Source organism: Dunckerocampus dactyliophorus, chromosome 7, assembly GCF_027744805.1.
Source record: "Dunckerocampus dactyliophorus isolate RoL2022-P2 chromosome 7, RoL_Ddac_1.1, whole genome shotgun sequence".
NCBI classification, from domain to species: Eukaryota; Metazoa; Chordata; class Actinopteri; order Syngnathiformes; family Syngnathidae; genus Dunckerocampus; species Dunckerocampus dactyliophorus.
Genome location: NC_072825.1, coordinates 527,538 through 547,500, shown reverse-complemented (window position 1 = coordinate 547,500; position 19,963 = coordinate 527,538). Strand labels below are relative to the sequence as shown.

General features: G+C 44.8%; 1 protein-coding gene across 4 annotated transcripts in view; it reads left to right on the top strand.

Annotated features, from left to right (window-relative positions):
- The window catches only part of LOC129185763 (protein argonaute-3), a 49,880-nt gene extending 30,275 nt beyond the window's left edge, over window positions 1–19,605 (top strand). For 2 of the 4 annotated variants that reach the window (XM_054783198.1, XM_054783195.1), the window contains exons 11-19: window positions 1,677–1,810; window positions 1,883–2,067; window positions 3,708–3,867; window positions 3,944–4,034; window positions 4,967–5,161; window positions 5,264–5,398; window positions 7,476–7,577; window positions 8,231–8,430; window positions 11,177–19,605. In XM_054783198.1, the coding sequence (XP_054639173.1) occupies window positions 1,677–1,810; window positions 1,883–2,067; window positions 3,708–3,867; window positions 3,944–4,034; window positions 4,967–5,161; window positions 5,264–5,398; window positions 7,476–7,577; window positions 8,231–8,430; window positions 11,177–11,285 (1,311 nt within the window). In that variant the 3' untranslated portion in view covers window positions 11,286–19,605. Of the gene's footprint in view, window positions 1–1,676; window positions 1,811–1,882; window positions 2,068–3,707; window positions 3,868–3,943; window positions 4,035–4,966; window positions 5,174–5,263; window positions 5,399–7,475; window positions 7,578–8,230; window positions 8,431–11,176 lie in introns of all 4 variants that reach the window. The other 2 variants (XM_054783197.1, XM_054783194.1) reach the window with 1 other exon arrangement.
- The last annotated feature ends 358 nt before the right edge of the window (window positions 19,606–19,963 follow it).

Genomic DNA, 19,963 nt, shown 5'->3' with positions numbered 1-19,963 from the left:
GTTGAATAGCTATATACGATATATATCCCAATATTTTTTCCGCAAAGTGAGTTTAGACAAAATCAAAGCCCAATAGACAGTATGTGTCAAGTCGTTTTATTAAAATAAATACTTACAGTAACATGAGGATGTTTTTTGAAGTTTTAAAGCTTCATGCAAGATGCACATTAAAAAATGCCTCTAAAATAAAGCAGGCCAATCTCTTTTTTTTTTTTTTTCATAAATGTCGGAAAAGTCAAATAGAATCTTTTTTTATAACAAAGCTTTAGCAATGCTCAAATCCTCAGCTAATAACAAAATGAACAAAATATGAAGGAGTGCCCGGTTTAAGAGGAACTGTTAAAATGTCAGCAACTCAAAAATACTTTCAATTGAACAGTAGTATTTTTGAGTTGGTAAACATTTGTAGAAGACACAAGCATGTCCATATTTTGTGGCAGGAACACCAACCTGTCAAGTGCATCAGGCTTAGAACTGTTTGTTGAGCTTCATGCTAAATAATTGTGCCTGTGAAGCTCGCTGGACGTGATGAGTCCATCATTTTCAGACGTTTTTTAAATCTGTTTTTCCCCCACTGTTGCAACAGGGACTATATCTTTAGCAATGTGATAGGACACCTCTTTACAATAGCACACCACTCTGCTTTCCTTACATGAGGAATGCAACAGGAAAAAGAAGCAGTGAGCTTTGTGTTGTGGCAGGAGTTGTGCAGCCAGCATGCAGCTTCACACTGTGCCAAGTTTTGAGGTGGTGAAATTTTTTTTTTTTTTTTTTTTATGCTCTGAATTGAAAGTACCTCCAAACTACTGAGCTACTGCTGACTCATTCTCCCACCGTAGACGATGTCACGTCCTCCATTTTCGTCAAAGACTGAGCCACCGGGCTTCCGCGCCACCCCTCTTCCCTCCTCCTGCGTGCAAGGAGGGGGGCGGGCCAGGAGCTCACACACAGAGCAGAGAGATGCGGGAGATACAGCGCAAATCCAGTCGACATCGATATGAACCATACGGTTGTTTTTCATGTCGTGCTTAAAGTAAATATGAATATATTGCCCATTTCTTGACTATTCCAACTCTATGCTACTAAAATGGTGTTATTTTTCCCCGTGAGTTTGCTCTCGTAAAATTGCTACTTTGTTTTTCTTCTTAAAGTGTGACGTTTCTCTCTCAATAGTTTGATTTTATTCTCATAAAATTACAGCTGTTAAACTTTCCAACTATGTTGTAAATGTTCTTCTGATAATTAACTAAAAAATTACAATTATTTTTTTTTATAATGTTACAGCTTTCAAAAGATGGCATTTTAAAATATTTCAACATCATACTACTAAAATTGTGTTATTTTTCCTCATAATATCTAGGTATATATAGTATCTATATTTATTGATTATATATATTGCATTTTTCTTGGTAGATTACAACTTTTTTTATCTTAATATTTTGACTTTATTTTTGTTAAATTAAAGCTGATTTTTCCGTTTTTGCTTTGTTTGCTTTGTCTTTTTTTTTTTTTTTTTAAATGATACTTTTAGAACGTGCAGTGGGCCACAAATGCCCCCTCGCGCCGCACTTTGGACACCCCTGTCTTAGCTCGTGAACTAATAGTTGAAGCGTAAGTGTGATATTCATTTACGAATAATGATGAGAATGTGCAGTGAGACTGCGGTGTCATTGCAGAACCGCACCGTGGCCACGCCCAGTCACGGCGTGTGGGACATGAGGGGCAAGCAGTTCCACACGGGGGTGGAGATCAAGATGTGGGCCATCGCCTGCTTCGCCACGCAGCGGCAATGTCGAGAGGAGATCCTCAAGTGAGATTGTTCGCACAAGCCTCCGGCCTCCTCGTACCATCTTTGTCTACCAGCGCTTCTCTCCTCGTGTAGGGGCTTCACAGACCAGCTCCGTAAGATCTCCAAGGACGCCGGCATGCCCATCCAAGGCCAGCCGTGCTTCTGCAAGTACGCCCAGGGAGCCGACAGCGTGGAGCCCATGTTCAGACACCTGAAGAACACCTATGCTGGACTGCAGCTCATCATCGTCATCCTGCCTGGAAAAACCCCTGTCTACGGTGAGAGACTTTCTATGTTTTTGCTTTCTACATCACCGTTTTTCACCCAAGTTGCAAAAAAATGCCATTAGTGGATGCACCCATCAAAAGCCCTAAAAATGCCTATTTTTAACCATGTAAGTCAAAAAAGTAGTAAAGTATCTAACGTATCTAAGTATCTAAGTATCTAATAGTGTATGAGTTTAGGTAACCTAACCTAATCCTAAAGGAAAAATAATGTAATTTTAGTAGCATAAAGTTGAAATACCGTAATGGTAGTAGTAATGTAGTAATGGTATGAGACACAAAATCAAATAATATGTAATGTATGGGAGGGGGAAACAATAGCAGAAATGTAATTTTATGAGAATAAAGTCGAAATAACAGGAGTAAACAGTAGCATTCTAACCAGAACATTTTTTTTACCAGAATAAACTCGTAATATGAGGAAAAGTAGTGCGATAATGAAAATAAATTATATTAAATTAATTAAATTATATATTAATATTAATTTATTTTAATTATAAATAAAAATAAATGAAAAATAATTAAATATACTTTAAAAAAATATTGTAATATGTTGAGAGACAGACAAAATAAATAGTTGTCATTTCCAGACAATTAGGTGGGAATAAGTAATATTATGGGAATAAAGTCCATTTGAAAAGGAAATGTATTTGTAAATGTATTTGTAAATGTATGTATGTAAGTTATGTAAGTATGTAAGTTATGTATTAAAAAAAAACACAAAAATTGGGTTGGGAATGAAGTTGGGAAAAAAGTTATAATATAGGAATAAAGTCAAAATATTATGGGAATAAAGTCGTAACTACGAGAAGAACATGTACAAGAAGAAAGCTGAAATAGTTGGAAACTTAAAAAAAAAAAAAAGAACTACAGCAGAAATAGAAAAAAACAGCAGTCATTTTTCAAGGATAAAGCCAAAATATTAAAAAAACGAGAAAAAGTCTCCATTTTACAAGAATAAAACAATATTATTTTAGTAACCAAGTTATAATATTACAGAAAAAAAGCATTTTTTTTTTAAATACAGTCAAACAAAACCAAATAAAGTTGTAATTTTTGGAAAATTAAGTTAGGGGAAAAGTTGTAATATTATGGGAATAACGTCATAATATTACCAGAAGAAAATATACAAAGATTATGTTGGAAGAAAGTTAAAATATTTGGAAAATTTAAAACGAAACAGCAAAAATGCTGGGAAAAAAAACAGAGTGAAGTTGATAGAAATAAATATGCTTTTTCACCTACAGTATATGACAAAGCTGAGACGCACTTTTTTCCTGAGATATATATATATATATACAGTACATATATAACTTGTATTTGCAGAATATCAAAGTGGCAAAGGTGCTTGCTTTCAATTTTCACTATGAGGCCCTCCCTGGAAAAAGTTTGGACACCCCTGCACAGCTCTTAAACGCATTTAGAATGAAGCAATTCCAGGTGGAATGTTTTGTACTGAATAAACACACAACATCATGTCTCGTCAAAGCATTGTCCTGCTGGAGAATGTTGATTGCATTGACTTGTGCCCTGTGCACCATCAAAGTACGTTCTATTGAAGTTACCGGAGAAAACGCTACACGGCACATCTGCTGTGTTTAGTCGTCACCGTCGCCAACGTCTCCCCTTTTTAGCGGAGGTGAAGCGTGTGGGCGACACGCTGCTGGGCATGGCCACGCAGTGCGTTCAGGTGAAGAATGTGGTGAAGACGTCTCCTCAGACCCTCTCCAACCTCTGCCTCAAGATCAACGTGAAGCTGGGAGGCATCAACAACATCCTGGTGCCTCACCAACGGTACGCCGCGTCTCCTCGTGCCTTCACACACACTTACATCAGCCGCGTGCAGCTCATGTCTCGTGTGACTCCACAGACCATCAGTGTTTCAGCAGCCAGTCATCTTCTTGGGAGCAGACGTTACACATCCACCCGCTGGAGATGGAAAGAAGCCCTCAATTGCTGCAGTGAGTTTGTTTTTCCTCCACTTGATGAACGTACACTTGGGTCAGTTTCCTAATACAGTAGACGCCCCTACAACGTAAATAAGCCGTTCCGAGAGCCTTTATGTTACGGGGTTTTTATGTTATACGAAGCATAAAATACATGTAAATAGCCTAATCTGTTCTAAGATCTTCCCAAACACACCCCTTTAACACTTCAAAATATAAGAAAACGTTAGCATAAACATAGTAGAGTAACATTCCAATATGAAATAAGGTAATAAATAAGATTACTGTAAATGAATAAAACTGAAAAACAAAAACAATCTTACCGTTCACGAGATGTCTTGATCAGGAACACGCAAGTGGAGCCAGGAGGACGAGGAGGAGGAGGACTAGCCTGAGTCGAAACGCGACTCAAAGAGTCTAAGAGTCAGCTGGTCTCAGAGACAAACGCACACGCATTACACGATAATGCTGTGTGCAAAATTTTAATTTGTAACTTAACTTAATTGTTTAAGTTGTTGAAGAGGAAGGAGGTTGAAGGGAGAAGCCTGTCTCTCACACAAACTCACGTACGTGCTGAATCAATGAGATGAGAGCGTAGGCGGTGTCCCGAAAATCAGCCAATGAGAGCGTGAAGCGTCAGAAGGCGTCACCAAGTGTTAGTCTGAACTTTCACCGACTTGAGGCATTAATAAAGTTGATTGGGGGGGAAAAAAAAAAAAAAATATGCACTGACTTGACGCTTTACGTTATATTGAATTTCTTCTGTAATACGATGCAAAAACTTTACATAAATTCTTTATGTTCAGTGGAATTTATGTAAAAGGAGGTTTACCTTATGCGAGGTACTACTGTATTGCCAACTTGACATGTTTTTGTTGGTCACGGTGGCCAAACCGAGGCTGCTCCTTGTCTTGTCCCATTCACTCATTCGCTCCTTCCTTCCACAGGTGGTGGGCAGCATGGACGCCCACCCCAGCAGGTACTGTGCCACCGTACGGGTCCAGAGGCCAAGGCAAGAGGTGATCCAGGATCTGGCCTCCATGGTGCGTGAGCTGCTCATCCAGTTCTACAAGTCCACACGTTACAAGCCCACCAGGATCATTTTCTACAGGGATGGAGTGTCTGAAGGCCAGTTCAGACAGGTAGGTTCCCAGGTTTGTTCCCCAGGTTATCATTTCATGCATTTGGAAATATGTTGTTGTGCAATGGCTATGGCATTCTCAGGTGTTTGGGTTCTTCTTCAGGTGCTGTATTATGAGCTGCTGGCCATCCGCGAGGCTTGCATTAGCCTGGAGAAGGAGTACCAGCCAGGCATCACCTACATCGTTGTGCAAAAACGCCACCACACACGCCTCTTCTGCGCTGACCGTAATGAGCGAGTAGGTCTCCTTCTGCGCTGACGCACACACACACCCACACACACACCACATTGAGCAATTGATTCTATTCTATTGTATTGTATTGTACTTTATTAATCCCACAGCAGGGAAATTCACTTGTTACAGCAGCAAGCAAGATACGCAAGTAAAGAATACATAGTGACTACAACATGGTTCAGGTGGTGCAGGTGTTGTAGAGCCTGACAGCGGTCGGTATGAAGGACCTGCGGAACCTCTCCTTCTTACACCGTGGGTGTAACAGTCTGCTGCTGAAGGAGCTGCTAAGGGAACCCACAGTGTCATGTAGCGGGTGAGAGGTGTTGTCCATGATGGATGTCAGCTTAGCCAACATCCTTCTCTCCCCCACTTCCTCCACGGAGTCCAGAGGACCGTCCAGGACAGAGCTCGCTCTCCTGATCAGCCTATTGATCCTGCTCCTGTCCCTGTCCGTGCTGCCCCCTCTCCAGCAGCCCCCAGCGTAGAAGATGGCTGAGGCCACCACAGAGTCATAAAAGGTCCGTAAAAGAGTCCTGCACACACCAAAGGACCTCAGTCTCCTCAGCAGGTGGAGGCGACTCTGGCCCTTCTTGTAGAGGGCGTGGGTGTTGACGGACCAGTCCAGTTTGTTGGTAAGGTGAACACCCAGGAATTTGTAGCTGTCTACCAACTCTATGTCCGCTCCCTGGATGTTCACCGGTGTGAAGTGAGATGTTTTCCTCTGGAAGTTAATGATCATCTCCTTTGTCTTGCTGGTGTTGAGTTGCAGCTGGTTAAGCTCACTCCAGCTGACAAAGTCCCTGATGACCGTCCTGTATTCCAGATCATTCCCCTCTGAAACACAACCAACCATGGCTGTGTCGTCGGAGAACTTCTGGATGTGACACTGTGTGGAGTTGTGTGTGAAGTCCGAGGTGTAGAGGGTGAAGAGGAAAGGGGAGAGCACCGTACCCTGAGGGGCACCTGTGCTGCAGAGTACCATGTCAGACACACAGTGACGGAGCCTCACATACTGTGGTCTGTTGGTGAGGTAGTCTATAACCCATGCAGTCAGGTGTTGGTCTACTCCCACACTCTCCATCTTCACTCTGAGTAGTGACGGCTGGATGGTGTTAAAGGCACTGGAGAAGTCAAAAAACATGACCTTCACAGCGCTCCCGCTGTCCTCCAGGTGTAGCAGTGATCTGTGCAGCAGGTAGATCACTGCGTCGTCCACTCTGATCCCAGGCCGGTAAGCAAACTGCAGGGGGTCCAGCTGAGTGCCTACCAGGGGTCGCAGGTGCTGCAGGATAATCCTCTCCATGGTCTTCATCAGGTGAGAGGTCAAGGCAACGGGCCTGAAGTGGTTAGGCTCCTTGGGACGCGGTGTCTTTGGTATCGGGACCACACAGGAGGTCTTCCACAGGGCCGGGACTTTCTTCAGGTTCAGGCTGAGATTGAACAAGTGCCTGAAAACTTCACAGAGCTGGTCAGCACAGTCCTTGAGGATTCTTGGGCTGATGCCGTCCGGTCCCAGGGCCTTCCTTGCCTTGATCTTCTTTAGTTGACTCCTCACCTGATCATCAGTTATGGAGATGGGGGGTAGAAAATGGCTGGGATGGGGATGTGGGGGTGAAGAGTGGTGAGTGGGTAGGGGAGGGAGGGGGGGGGGGCAGACTCAAATCTGTTAAAAAAATTTGGCTATGTTCTTACTCATGCTCTCAGACAGTCTGCCAAGCATCTTTAATGACCTTCCAGCGTTGACCTGTAAACAGCACTGGATGAAGGCATTAGGGCCCCACTGCCAGCGAAAGAGCTGCTGAGTGGCACTCAAGGCCCTTGGAGCCCGTATGGTCCTCCGCTAGGAAGCGGCCATGTGCTTTTGTTCAGGGGTTGTAAGCTCTCGAGAGCATTAGGATTTTAATCGCTGGACTGGGAAGTGCTCGGTGGGTCGTTGAGTGCTTCAACTAGTTGAACCACCCTATTTACTTGACTCTGTGCAAGTGTACAAGCACGCTCAGGCTATTTAGATTTTTTTTTTAAGTATAATTGTCTAATGGATGGCATGAGAGCAAAGTGACTGACCTCCACTCTTTGTCAGGTTGGACGCAGTGGAAACATTCCTGCTGGTACCACCGTGGATACAGACATCACTCATCCTTACGAGTTTGACTTTTACCTCTGCAGTCATGCTGGAATACAGGTTAGCACACCTTTTACTTCATGTATTTGCAATACGGGTGTCACCACACCAGACCACGCACGAGATTGGGTCTACGAGACGAGATTTTAACATTACTTTGAAGAAAAGAACAGTGACAATATATGACTGGACAAACAGACTCACAAAGCAACACAATTTTTACCAGAATGTCTTTTTAGTAGCATACAGTAGAGTTGAAATATTGAAGAAAAAACAGACAAAACAAAATAAAGTTGTAAGTTTCAGACAATGAGGCTATAATATCATGGGAATAAAGTCATATCTACCAGAAGAAAATGGAAAAGAAGAAAGCAGGACTCGTTGGAAAATGAAGAAAACACTACAGCAGAAATGGAAAAGAAAGCCATAATAAAGTCAAAGTTAGGGATGTCCGATAATATTGGCCCACCGACATTATCAGCCCGATATTGGAATAAAAATGTAATATCGGTTGATATCGTTTTTTCCTTATAATGAAAACCAGTAATAAAAGAACTGCTGTATATATAATATTTACTGTAAACCTATGGGCTCCCATACGTGGAAATACTTGCTCACCTCCTGTGTTAATCCTCGCAGTCGGAACTGTGCTTGATATGTTCAAACCACGGGTGTGGGTGTGCCCCTCTGTTATTTGCCCCTCTGTCTCGCAGGGCACCAGTCGGCCCTCCCACTACCACGTGCTGTGGGATGACAATTGTTTCACGGCCGACGAGTTCCAGCTGCTCACCTACCAGTTGTGCCACACCTACGTGCGCTGTACCCGCTCAGTGTCCATCCCCGCACCCGCCTACTACGCCCACCTGGTGGCCTTCCGCGCCCGCTACCACCTGGTGGACAAAGAGCACGACAGGTGAGGAGACATTTATTACCCATTTTCCTGCTCATTTTTCTTGAGTGCTCATGAACAGGCCTTTTTTGTGCATAGGAAAAGTTTTAGGTCTTTGAGTTCAAATCATAAAAAAAGGCAGCAAAAACAAGTGTTGCATTTATATTTTTGTAGAGCATAGTTCCTTTATTATTGACTTTCCCTTGAAGGACTTGAATCAGGATACTCTTAAAAAAAAAAAAAAAAAAAAAAAAAAAAAAAAATCATCCATTTTCTTCCCCGTACCCGGGTCTGGGTCGTGGGGGCAGCAGTCTATTCCACGAAATCCTTTTGTCTTTATAAAACTATGAAGAGTGTCACCCCAAGCCTTCTTTGATACTAAAGAGTACACAGTGTTGTTCATGTGGATTTTTTATACTTTAGACTAACAGGTCCTTCTGATCATTTATAGATGAGTAAATTACCCCAGGTCCTTAACAAGTGCAACAAGTGGAAATGAGGGGAAGCAGCTATAAAGTGTAGGGTCTAGTGATATGGAAGGTTACTCTAATGTTCATGGTCTGGACGAGGTGGGGCCTTCCATCTTAGCTCTCTTCGCCTTGACAGTCCGCCCTCCCAGCTTGTGAACAAGAACCCAAGATACTTGAACGTCTTTCTCCACCTGTGGAAGGACCTCACTTCTAACTTGAAGGGTGCAATCCACTCTTTTCCAGCTGAGAAGCATGGCCTCAGATTTGGAGGCCAGAAGCTTCACACTCAGCTTCAACCATGATCTGAGGGAGGCAGCAGACATTGAGCCGGAGTGGGCCACGTTCCGTGCCTCCGTTGTCGAGGTGTCCGATTGGAGCTTGTGGCCACAAGGTGGTCGGTGCCTGTCATGGTGATAATCCGAAATAGTCCCTCTTTAGTGGACATCAGCCGTGATGGATGCAGTCAAGCTTTTTGGCCCATGGGACTCTGGAGGCAGCTGACAGGTGCGGGCAGGCCAAGCGGTGTGCAGCTTTGGTCTCCGAGGCAAAAAGTCACTTGTTGGAAAAAGGACTTCCAGATGGTGTCAAAGAGATTCTGGACCATCATCCGCCATCTCGGGAGGGGGAAGAGGTGCACAGGCAACAACGTGACCTTGACTCGAGATGTTGTGGACCAGTGGAACACTTTGAATACCTGCTCAGTCCCACCAACACGTCTTCCGCTGAGGAAGCAGTGCCTGGGAACTCTCCGGTGGGCTTTCCCATTTCTGGGGCTGAGGTTGCTGAGTACCTTGGGGGTCTTGTTCACGTGTGAGGGAAGGATGAATAGTGAGATGAACAGGCGAGTTGATGAAGTATCTGCAGTGATGCGGACTCTGCATCGGTCCGTTGTGGTGAAGAGGGAGCAGAGACGAAAGGAAAGCTCTCAATTTACCCGTGGATCTACGCTCCTACCCTCATCTTTGATCACGAGCACCGAAAGGACAAGATGGTGGGCCAAACGTAGTTATCTCCGTAGGGTGGCTGGGCTCTCCCTTAGAGAAGCTGAGAAGCACCGTCATCCGGGGCAAACTCTTGAGCTGCTCTTCCACATTGAGAGGAGCCAGATGAGCCAGATGCCTCCCAGACCTCATCCTGGATAAGTGTCTAGGGCCAACCGGCAGGAGGCCTCAGGAAGACCCGGGACACGTGCTGGGAACACCTTGGATCCTCTGGGAGGAGCTGGACAAAGTAGCCGGGAAGAGGGAAGTCTGGGCTTCTCTGCTTAGGTTGCTGCCCCCGCACCCCAAGCCTGGATAAGTGTTAAAAGATGAATGGATAATTAGTAGGGGTGTCAGGAAACACTCATAAGACGAGATGATACACGAGATGGGGTCTACAAGACAAGAGTTTAACATTACTTTTAAGAAAAGTAGAATGAAAAAACACCACAATTATATGACAATATATTGCAATCTACTCCTTTAATTTTCTTACCTTGCTTTGATCCTCACAAGGCTACACTCTTCTGCACTCCCTCCGCTTCCACCCACTGAGACCAAGAGACTGTATGACTGACAAAAGCGCTCACTCTGTTCATGCTGTTGTTCTACGGAACCCTCTTCCTCTGTTTGGAGGCGAGAGCCGAGTAAAACAGACACGCACGCAGATGGCGATATATTGATTATCCACTTTATTTTCATTTATTGTGATTAATTTACACCCCGAATAACTATACATTTTTTGTTCCAATATTTTTTCTTTATTAAATGTAGGTGCAAGATCCATTTTGAATTTTAAGAAGAAATTTTATTTGAAAATATTTCCATCAATTGAATATCACCTGCCTTGTTAACAATGGAAAGGAGAAACAAAACAGAAAGGCAGCAAAGCTAAACCTCCTTACATTCAAAACAGCAAACTAACAAATAGCACCCAGGATGAAGTTAGGTGGCCGTATCGGTGCACTGACTTTGCCAAGTCTTTCTGTCACTCCGTTCCCAATTTGTGTAGTGGGTGTATGTGGGATAGCCATATTGAAAATAATGTAATTTAATAGTCAAATGTCATAAAATATCATTGGGGAACCTCCCTCCATTCACTCTCTGCCAATGAGCGTCGTGGGTACATACTGTAGGGTACTGCAGCATTTCAAATGTTAGTCATAACGCAGTCCTAATATGGAAATCCTACACTATTCCATTGCAATATGACACAAGCAAACCTTTCTCAACCTAATAAATTAGCACACCCATCCTTATTGTCATCTTTCAACTCTTTGGCACTCCTACCACGTTGTTGTCGCCCTCTGCATCCTGCAGCGCCGAGGGCAGCCACGTGTCCGGTCAGAGTAACGGTCGAGACCCGCAGGCGCTGGCCAAAGCTGTTCAGATTCACCACGACACCCTGAGGACCATGTACTTCGCCTGAGCTGCAAGATCCTTCCCTTCACTGTTTCCATCCTCCACACACACACACACACACACACACACACACACACACACACACACACACACACACACACGGCCATGCAAGGATGGCTTGCCAGTCAGAAAGTCCTCATACACGTGCAAGTATCCCCCCCATACATACACACACGCCTCGCCAATCCGGACCCGACACTGTGCAGAGGGCAGCAGGGAGGAGGCACCCCCACACTGGATTGAGGATGCAAATGCTGCTTTCACACAAAAGCAAAGAAAACTCAGCACTAATATGCAATATCAACCAGCCAACTACTTGTACTTTATTTCCACTCTGATTTGACTCCCATTTCTTTCCTGCTTTTTCTTTTTTAGGTGATTTATACATGTAGTTCCCCCCTCCCAATATGCTACCAATCTGCTCCCCTGCCATCAACAGCACCTCAAGTCAGTTTAAGCAGCAGCACTTTTACATTCTGTTTTTTTTTCTCTTTTTTGTGTGTGTGTGTGTGTGTGTGTGTGTGTTTGTTTTTTTTAAACGAGGGAGCAGTGCGGAAAGGGTGGGCTCACACGTTGAAGATTATTTCATGGCCTCCCTCACCCCCTCATACCTTCTTAGTTCCTCACTTTTCACTAGTCTGCGAAATAACCAGTTCTTTGAGCACACTGCCACCTGCTGGCTGCGAGGTATAACGTCCTCCCTCACGTCGGATGCCTTGGAAGGTTTTCATTGAGGATATCACGCTTTATATTGTCTGATACAGTACATCATCACAGCCATCTCTGGACTTTTTATAGTACAACACTGTTTTTTTGTTACTTTTTTTGTTCTGGATGTTATTTCCTGGTTTTGTTGTCTCGTGCATCATGTGAAATATTCATATGTGGTTACATTGTTACCTTTTTAAGCCACCATGCATTTTGTTTGTCTCCACCCAGCGCTTTATTCCACCCTATGGAGGTTGGAGATGGAGATCATGTCTCCACCCAGCGCTTTAACCCACCCTATGGAGGTTGGAGATGGAGATCATGTCTCCACCCAGCGCTTTATTCCACCCTATGGAGGTTGGAGATGGAGATCATGTCTCCACCCAGCGCTTTAATCGACCCTATGGAGGCTGGAGATGGAGATCATGTCTCCACCCAGCGCTTTAATCGACCCTATGGAGGCTGGAGATGGAGATCATGTCTCCACCCAGCACTTTAATCCACCCTATGGAGGCTGGAGATGGAGATCATGTCTCCACCCAGCGCTTTAATTGGAGATGGAGATCATGTCTACACCCAGCGCTTTATTCCATCCTATGGAGGTTGGAGATGGAGATCATGTCTCCACCCAGCGCTTTATTCCATCCTATGGAGGTTGGAGATAGAGATCATGTCTCCACGCAGCGCTTTAATCCACCCTGTGTGCACAATTATTAGGCAATTTGCATTATTGATTAGTTTAATTATTGAACAATAACAGCGCTCTTGGTCAATTCAAAATGTTAATAAACTTCAAACTTGAATATTTAAGGAAGTGAGAGCGAAGTTTTGGCTTTTGTTGAATATCTGTGTGTACAATTATTAGGCAACACAAAGAAAACAAATATTCCCATCTCACTACTTTTCAAGTCAGGATGATAAACAAACAACACAAACTTTCCAAATGAATATTTCTGACATTTCCAAAAATAAATCTGTGGCCAATACTGTATAGCCACCCTTCTTTTCAATAAGACAGAAAAGCCTTCCATCCATGAGGTCTGTCACTTTCTTGATCACTTGACCAGCTTTTTGGGCAGCAGCATAAAAAGCCTCCCAGACACTGTTCACTTTTGTCTTCACTGTAAATCTTACATTTAAGTGCTCCATAGGGTTTAGGTCAGGTGAGCAAGGAGGTCATGTCATTATTGTTGAGACCTTTGCTAGCTAGCCACGCATGCAGTGGACGACATGGATGCATGAGATGGAGCATCGTCCTGCATGAAAGTCATGGTCTTCTTGAAAGATGCACACCTTTTCCTGTACCACTGGGGAAAAAGTGGCAATAGGTTTGGGAGTTGAGTTGGAGTCCATCTTCAAGCTGAAAAGGCCCAACAAGCTCATCTTTTAATAATTACAGCCCTTACCAGCACCTCATCTCCACCTTGCTGGCGTCTGAGTTGGAGTGGAGCTCTCTGCCCGTTGCTGATGCAGCCACGGGCCCATCCCTCTGGTCCGTCAAGAGTCACTCTCACCTCATCAGTCCATAAAACTGTCTTCAGAAAAACGTGTCTTAATAGTCCTTCAGCTTGTGTGTCTTGTTCAGTGGTGGTGGGGTTCCAGCCTTTCTTACCTTGGCCATGTCTCTGAGCACTGAACACCATGTACCGTATTTGTGGACCCCCCAGGTAGATGACAGTTGTGGACTATGACAGCACTGGAGGAGAATGGCTTCCTGGGGGCTTCACCTTTGAATTTCCTCAAATATTTGGCCGTTCATTTGCATATTTTTCTCTTCACACGTTTCTTGTGACCCTTTCGTGCACTTGAAGAAAACATTGAATGGTTCTGCCGTCACGTCCTGATATCTTGGCAAGTTCAGGAGTGCTGCATCCCTATGAAAGATGTTTTACACTCTTTAAATCTCTTTTCTGGCCCATTTTGCCAGAGGAAAAGAAGCTGCCTGATAATTGTACACACCTAGTAAAGGGTGTTCATCTCCTAAGGCCACACCCTCCCTCAGTACACACATGTGCATCACCTGGTATGCTTAAACCACATAAGCATTCAAGTTTATTCTGCTTGGCCTTGGAAAATATGCATAAAAATGACAATATGCTCAAAATACGGATTTGCCTAATAATTGTGCACACAGTGTATGGAGCTTAGAGATGGAGATCATGTCTCCACTTGGTGCAATAATGGGCTGAAGGAAGGCAAGAGAAAATAGTCCTGGACACATTTCACTCAGACGTGAGGACAAGCTTGCAGACTGTGAGGCACTTTATTCCGGATTGAGCGTCACGTCTGTGGTGTTTATTCTAGATTGAGCATCACGTCTGTCGGGCACCAGCTAGATGTTTGACATTGACTTGAAGGATTGATGAAGTCCCGTGTGGTAATGAATGCTGATTTTTCCTCCCAGTAGTTTTGGGCGTGTTTGCAGTCAAGGCCGTGAGGGGAAGGAAGTATTTAAGTGCCTGGTAGAATGGAAGCATTCAGTGGTGGGTTCTCACGCGATGCTGTTTCAGTGTCTGAAATGATGGAAAGGAATATTTGAAGAAAAAGACAGCGTGAGAGAGTTTCACCCGATGTTGTGCGCATGCGATGGAATCCTGGTGGCATGGGTGTGTGTTTGTGGTGTTAGCTGCTAGCTTTGCTCGGACACAGCAGTCAGAAACAAAGCTGGTCGGATTTTGTCTCATGATTGTTAATGTAATAGTTTGAGTTGCTAACCTTAGTCCAAGTGGGCCAGGGTCACAGGCTCTGGGCGGGTCCACGTAGCCCACCCGGAATACTGTCAATCCAGATTGGCTTCGGAACAAAAGCAGAAGAGTCAAGTGGCTGACCGATGTTGCTTATCCCAAGTTACGCTCCCTGAATCTATCAAATACATTTCTGGAATGCGGTCGCCACTCGGCTCCTCTGTGCTGCTGCTAATCTGAAGCTTTTGGGGGAGGGTGGGCGGGCGGGTATTCCTTTACAAAGTGAACTGCACTAAATGAAGCATGTGTTCTGGTTCTGAATACAGGCGTGGTGCTACTACAACCAATGTAGAATCTCACTCTTGAGACGAGTGGGCAGGTTAGAAAAGCAAGAAAGCTGAGGACGGCCCCCATGACCCTGGTGGGCGTTAGATGGCCCCCCACCACATGGCTGCCACTACCCTGGCCGGTGTTGGCTGGCCTCCACTACCCTGGTGGGTGTCGGAAGGCTCCAATGCCGCTGTGCATGTCAGACAACCCCCAATACCCCAGTGAGTGTGGGAGGTCCCCACTATCCCGGTGGGCCTCACATGGCCGCCCCCACCCTGGTGGATTGGTAAGGATGTCCTTTTTACCTTGGGGGGTGTTAAGTGGATGTCCCTTATTACTCTGTTAGGTTTTGGACAGCCCCCACTATGCTGGTGGGTGTCGGGGGTGCCCCGAAAGCGGTACAGTCTGGAAAAAGTGTCTGCCTCCTGGACAGCGAGCTGTAATGTAAAGTCTTTTAGCCTTCTGAAATGTAGTCTTTATTAAAAAAACAGCCAGATCTAAAGTATATTTGTACATTGGAATGCATGTAACAATGCACACCAATTATTTTTGCTAACAGGAAAAAAGTTATTATTATTCTGAGCTAATTATTCTTAGTAATAAATGTATTGTTGTCAATTATGGTTCAAGAAAAAAAAGTTTTTTTATGATTACTGCAATAGACTGTTGACGTGTGTCGCTGTAAATTGTGTAGGTGTACGTTGGTGCGAGCAGTCGTGGAAACTCGTGACGTGTCTTGACTGTGGTACTGTTACCCACAGAGGGGAGGGGCGGGGGCCAGGGGTGGGCCGCCAACCACCTCCGAGCAAACTGCTACCGCACGTCGAATGCTCACTTTTCTAGATGTTTATTCAGAGAGCGAGAATTACATGGCCCCTGAATGGTTGTTTTTTTTTTGTCCAACTGGTGCTGTACGCCACCCCCCTTCTGTGGGGGCAAGTGATGCATTTTTAAGAGCATTGTTGTAAGACTCCTTTCACGTTGAAGTAGGTACCATTCCTTTTTCTTTCTGTTTCCACTCCTGGCACTTCACTCCCCATGCTGGCAATAGCTACTTTCCACGCCCCAACCAACCTATTTTTGGGGGGAGGGGCACTGGTGGTCCTCGGGTTACCGAGTTACGTTCCGACATCCACTCACACTGAAAACACAGAAGACATGAAGGACATATTAAATACAGCCAGTAATAAGACCACTACACTGCTAAATTATCACTGTCGCTTTCATAGGAACAGATCCTTAAACTTGCTGAAGGATACCATCTTTACCTTTCATGATGGTCATCATAGTCCAACGTTTTAATACCAAAAGTGCTGCCAATACTGGTGGGTGTTTTACCACGTTCATTTTCACTTCCATGGTGATGGCTTTCCTTTTCCTTGGCGCAAGAGCCTGCCTTATGCCAGACAGACATAATGGAGTGCACAAAGTTAAGAAGTGATCATATTTGCTCCATGTAGCTTGGAATGAGGCACACACTGCAACCTTGCAGCACATATTCATCCGCTGTGCTTCTAGGTCTTCAGCGAGTCCGCGTTTAACTCAGAACGAGAAGCGAGTCCGCGTTTAACTCGGAACGCCGTAGCCCAAGGACCAGCAGTACTTGAAAGGACAACAGCGAAGTTGGGTCCGTAGGATATCTTCATTGTGTCTGGCCTTGTGAGAATTTGGCTGGGTTCTTGTTGATGCTGGAGTTGAATGTCCAAACATGGAATCAAGTATCTTTGCGCAATTTGTTTTGAAGCTACGCTGTCGGCCATGTTTACAGGCGTCTGGTTGGCAAGCAAAGCTGCGGAGGAACCTGAAAAAAAGGCGTCCAGGCCAGTGCAAGCCATCGCCTCAAGGGGTCTTTGTCCTTTTCCCGGTTTTTGTAGAAACTTGAAGTCTCCCTTTAAAGTGGAAGTGCAGGTGTATTCCATGGATGCCGTGGAAGGTTGTCATATGGTGCAAGAAGTCCACAGAAAGTGCCTTTCCTTTTGATTCTCCTTTTCAAGAAAGTTTCTTTTTCCTTTCAGTGCGACACTTTCACACATCCAACAGTGTCTTGGACCCAGTGGTGTCTTTGGTCCCTGGTATCGGTATCGGTGTCGGGCAGAGATTAGCATGACACGGCCTGTGAATGTCAATCACAGCACAGCACTTTAGAGACCAGCATTCTCACTCCAGACCTGGCAAAGACTTGTTGTTGAGTGTGGGATGGATCCACGACCTTGGTGACTGTATGAGGGTCCCAACTAACCTGGTTGCCCCCACTAGCCTTGTGGGTTTCGGATGATCCCCACCACCCTGGTGTACAATGGCCCCAAATACCCTTGTGGCTCTCAGATAGCCCCCACCTAGCCTTGTGGGTTTTGGATGGTCCCCACCACCCTGGTGACTGTACAATGGTCCCAACTAACCTGATGGGTGTCTGAAGGCCCCCAATACCTTGGTAGATGTCAGATAGCCCCCACCTAGCCTTGTGGGTTTTGGATGGTCCCCATCACCCTGGTGACTGTACGACAGTCCCAACTAACCTGATGGGTGTCTGAAGGCCCCCGCTACCCCAGTTGCTGTTGGACAGTGCCCTTTACTGTGACAAGTGAGGGACTGCCCCCACTACCTTAGTGACTTGTGGACATCCACAAAATATCCTGGTGGGTGTCGAAGGCCCCCTACCACCCTAAGACATTTCACGCCCCGGCCTGGGAGAGGAAAGGGCACAACTCCCCGCCATGAACGTGTTGGAAGAGGATCTGAAGGAGCAGAACCCGTGTCCCAATGGAACGCTTCTGCAAGGTCTTCTGCTCCCCGATGGCAGGCCCCCCCCCTCGTCTTGAGCCAGTAGGGTTTGGACTGAAAGGTGGTCTCTGAGGGTACCGCTCCAGTCCAAGGGGGTGTCCACTCCTTGTTGTATTTGATCAAATGTTTGTTTTGCGGAAACGCTGCACCTCACTTACCTTGTTATGCTGCATTGTTGCTTTCTTCTCCCACATCAGACTGCTTTTATTGTGGTGATGATGAAGATTACCGATATCAGCACATGTAGTGCTCCAGTAATGCCTGAAATATTTTAGTCTAAACACATAAAATAAAAAAAAAAAAAAGGTCTTAACAGTTATCAATTTTTTTGGAGATACTTTTGTTGTTGAGCCAACTTTGATGTCCTATTTAAATGTGTTATTGAAATGTAGATCTATATATCTATATCTATACACTACATAGATGTATGATATACAGTGTCTGTATGGAGCCTATATATGCCCAGTATTTTATGGCGTATTTATTGAGTGTTTTTTTTTATCGTGGCTGGAGTTCTTAGCTCCTCCCCCTTGTATGTTGGCGCCTTATTGTCGTACAGCACAAAAACAAAAAGGAGTGCGAGGATGAACGGGCCTTCCTCAACTCCAACGCCAATGGTTACGTCACAGCTAGCGGAAGGGCAACCATGTTGGATTCGTTGGGGGGGGGGTGGAGTTTAGCGCCACAGCGTTTGTGTCATTCCACGCCAGCCTTACGTATGCTCCTACTCTCCCAACGCCGCCGCCTTCTTCTCTCCGCCTTCAAACCACTGAAGTCCACACAAGAGGTTGCTTTTGCGCCACCAATAAAACAAAAAAAGAGAAAATACCCCAAATGCTCCGGTTGTTGCATAAATCGAAATGGAAAAACGTTTATTATGCAACAACTTCATGGTCTACTCTGCTTTTAACTTGGTGTAAGAAAGTGAGAGTGAAAAGGTTGATGCTCATTTGTCAACAAGCACGCAGCAGAAACACAACCACTGTTGGAACAGCCAACAACAACACTTTCACACCTACAACTGAGTAGCAACATTTTACAGCGCATGCAGAGCTAGATGAAGCTGCCAGATGCGTAGCTGTGGATATAAACTGCATCAGGAGGTTGCCTACAGCCGCATCTGTTCACGTGAATGTTTTCAAGACACCATGATTTGCTTTTGCAGCCCAGGCACGCACGCGCGCACGCACACGACGATGCGCAACTTGGCCATTCGTTGGAGCCTTTCTGGTACTTTTTATTTTTTTCCAGTAGTTTGGAATCCAAATGGGCCAAGAAAGCAGAAGGTGTATTAGTGAACGTCACCTGCGCCTTCATCTTCATCATCATCATCATCATCATCATCCATATTCATATTATTAGGAACACTTCGCCAGTCACCACCTGTAGAAAGGATTGTATTTATTTTTGTTTTTCTTAATTGAAATGTTGTCAATCTTTTTCCACAGTCTCTTTAATTCCCCCCCCCATGAAAAAAATAAATAAATCAGCATTCCAGTAAGGACTTTGAACCAAATATTGCAAAAGAGATTAGCGTCCCTACGCTTGTCCGTCACCAAGGAAACACTGATTGCTTGTCTCCAGTCTTCTTAGTGTTCATTTGGGATATTTATTAGCAACGTAGCGTCTCTAACGTCACTCAGAGCAAAAGATGGTCCCAGTGGGGGGGAGAAAAAGGCCGCACGATTCATGTCTGCCTCGTCTTTTCTTTATGGAACTTTCTTCTTCTTCTTCTTCTCGGCCTTTGTTGTTTTTGGTGTTGCTTTTGCTTCTGTTTGAAGTGTACCTTTGGACTAATAACTTGCAATAAAATGCTTTGCTTTACTTTGGTAACACGTGGCGTTTGTTCACTAAAAGCTCAAAAGGCCTTGGAAGGATTCAGCTTTGTATTGAGCGTACCCATGACGCCAACCGTAGAACCAGACGTGGCACAGGGCTCTGTCCTGGCTGCTCAGTACAACATGGCTAAAGTGACAGCATCAATAATCATTTGAACTAGAAAAGCACTCTGAGAGCGCCATCGTACCCCCCCATATTGTGATTTACAGCATCAATATTAGTCCTACGTGTACTTGATGACATTTGAACACAAACAGCAAAAACATAACCTCCTTGGTGGAGGTAATAATAATATGAGGAAGAATGGAATGCCTTTTTGTGAAGAGACTTGCTTCCCGGGTAT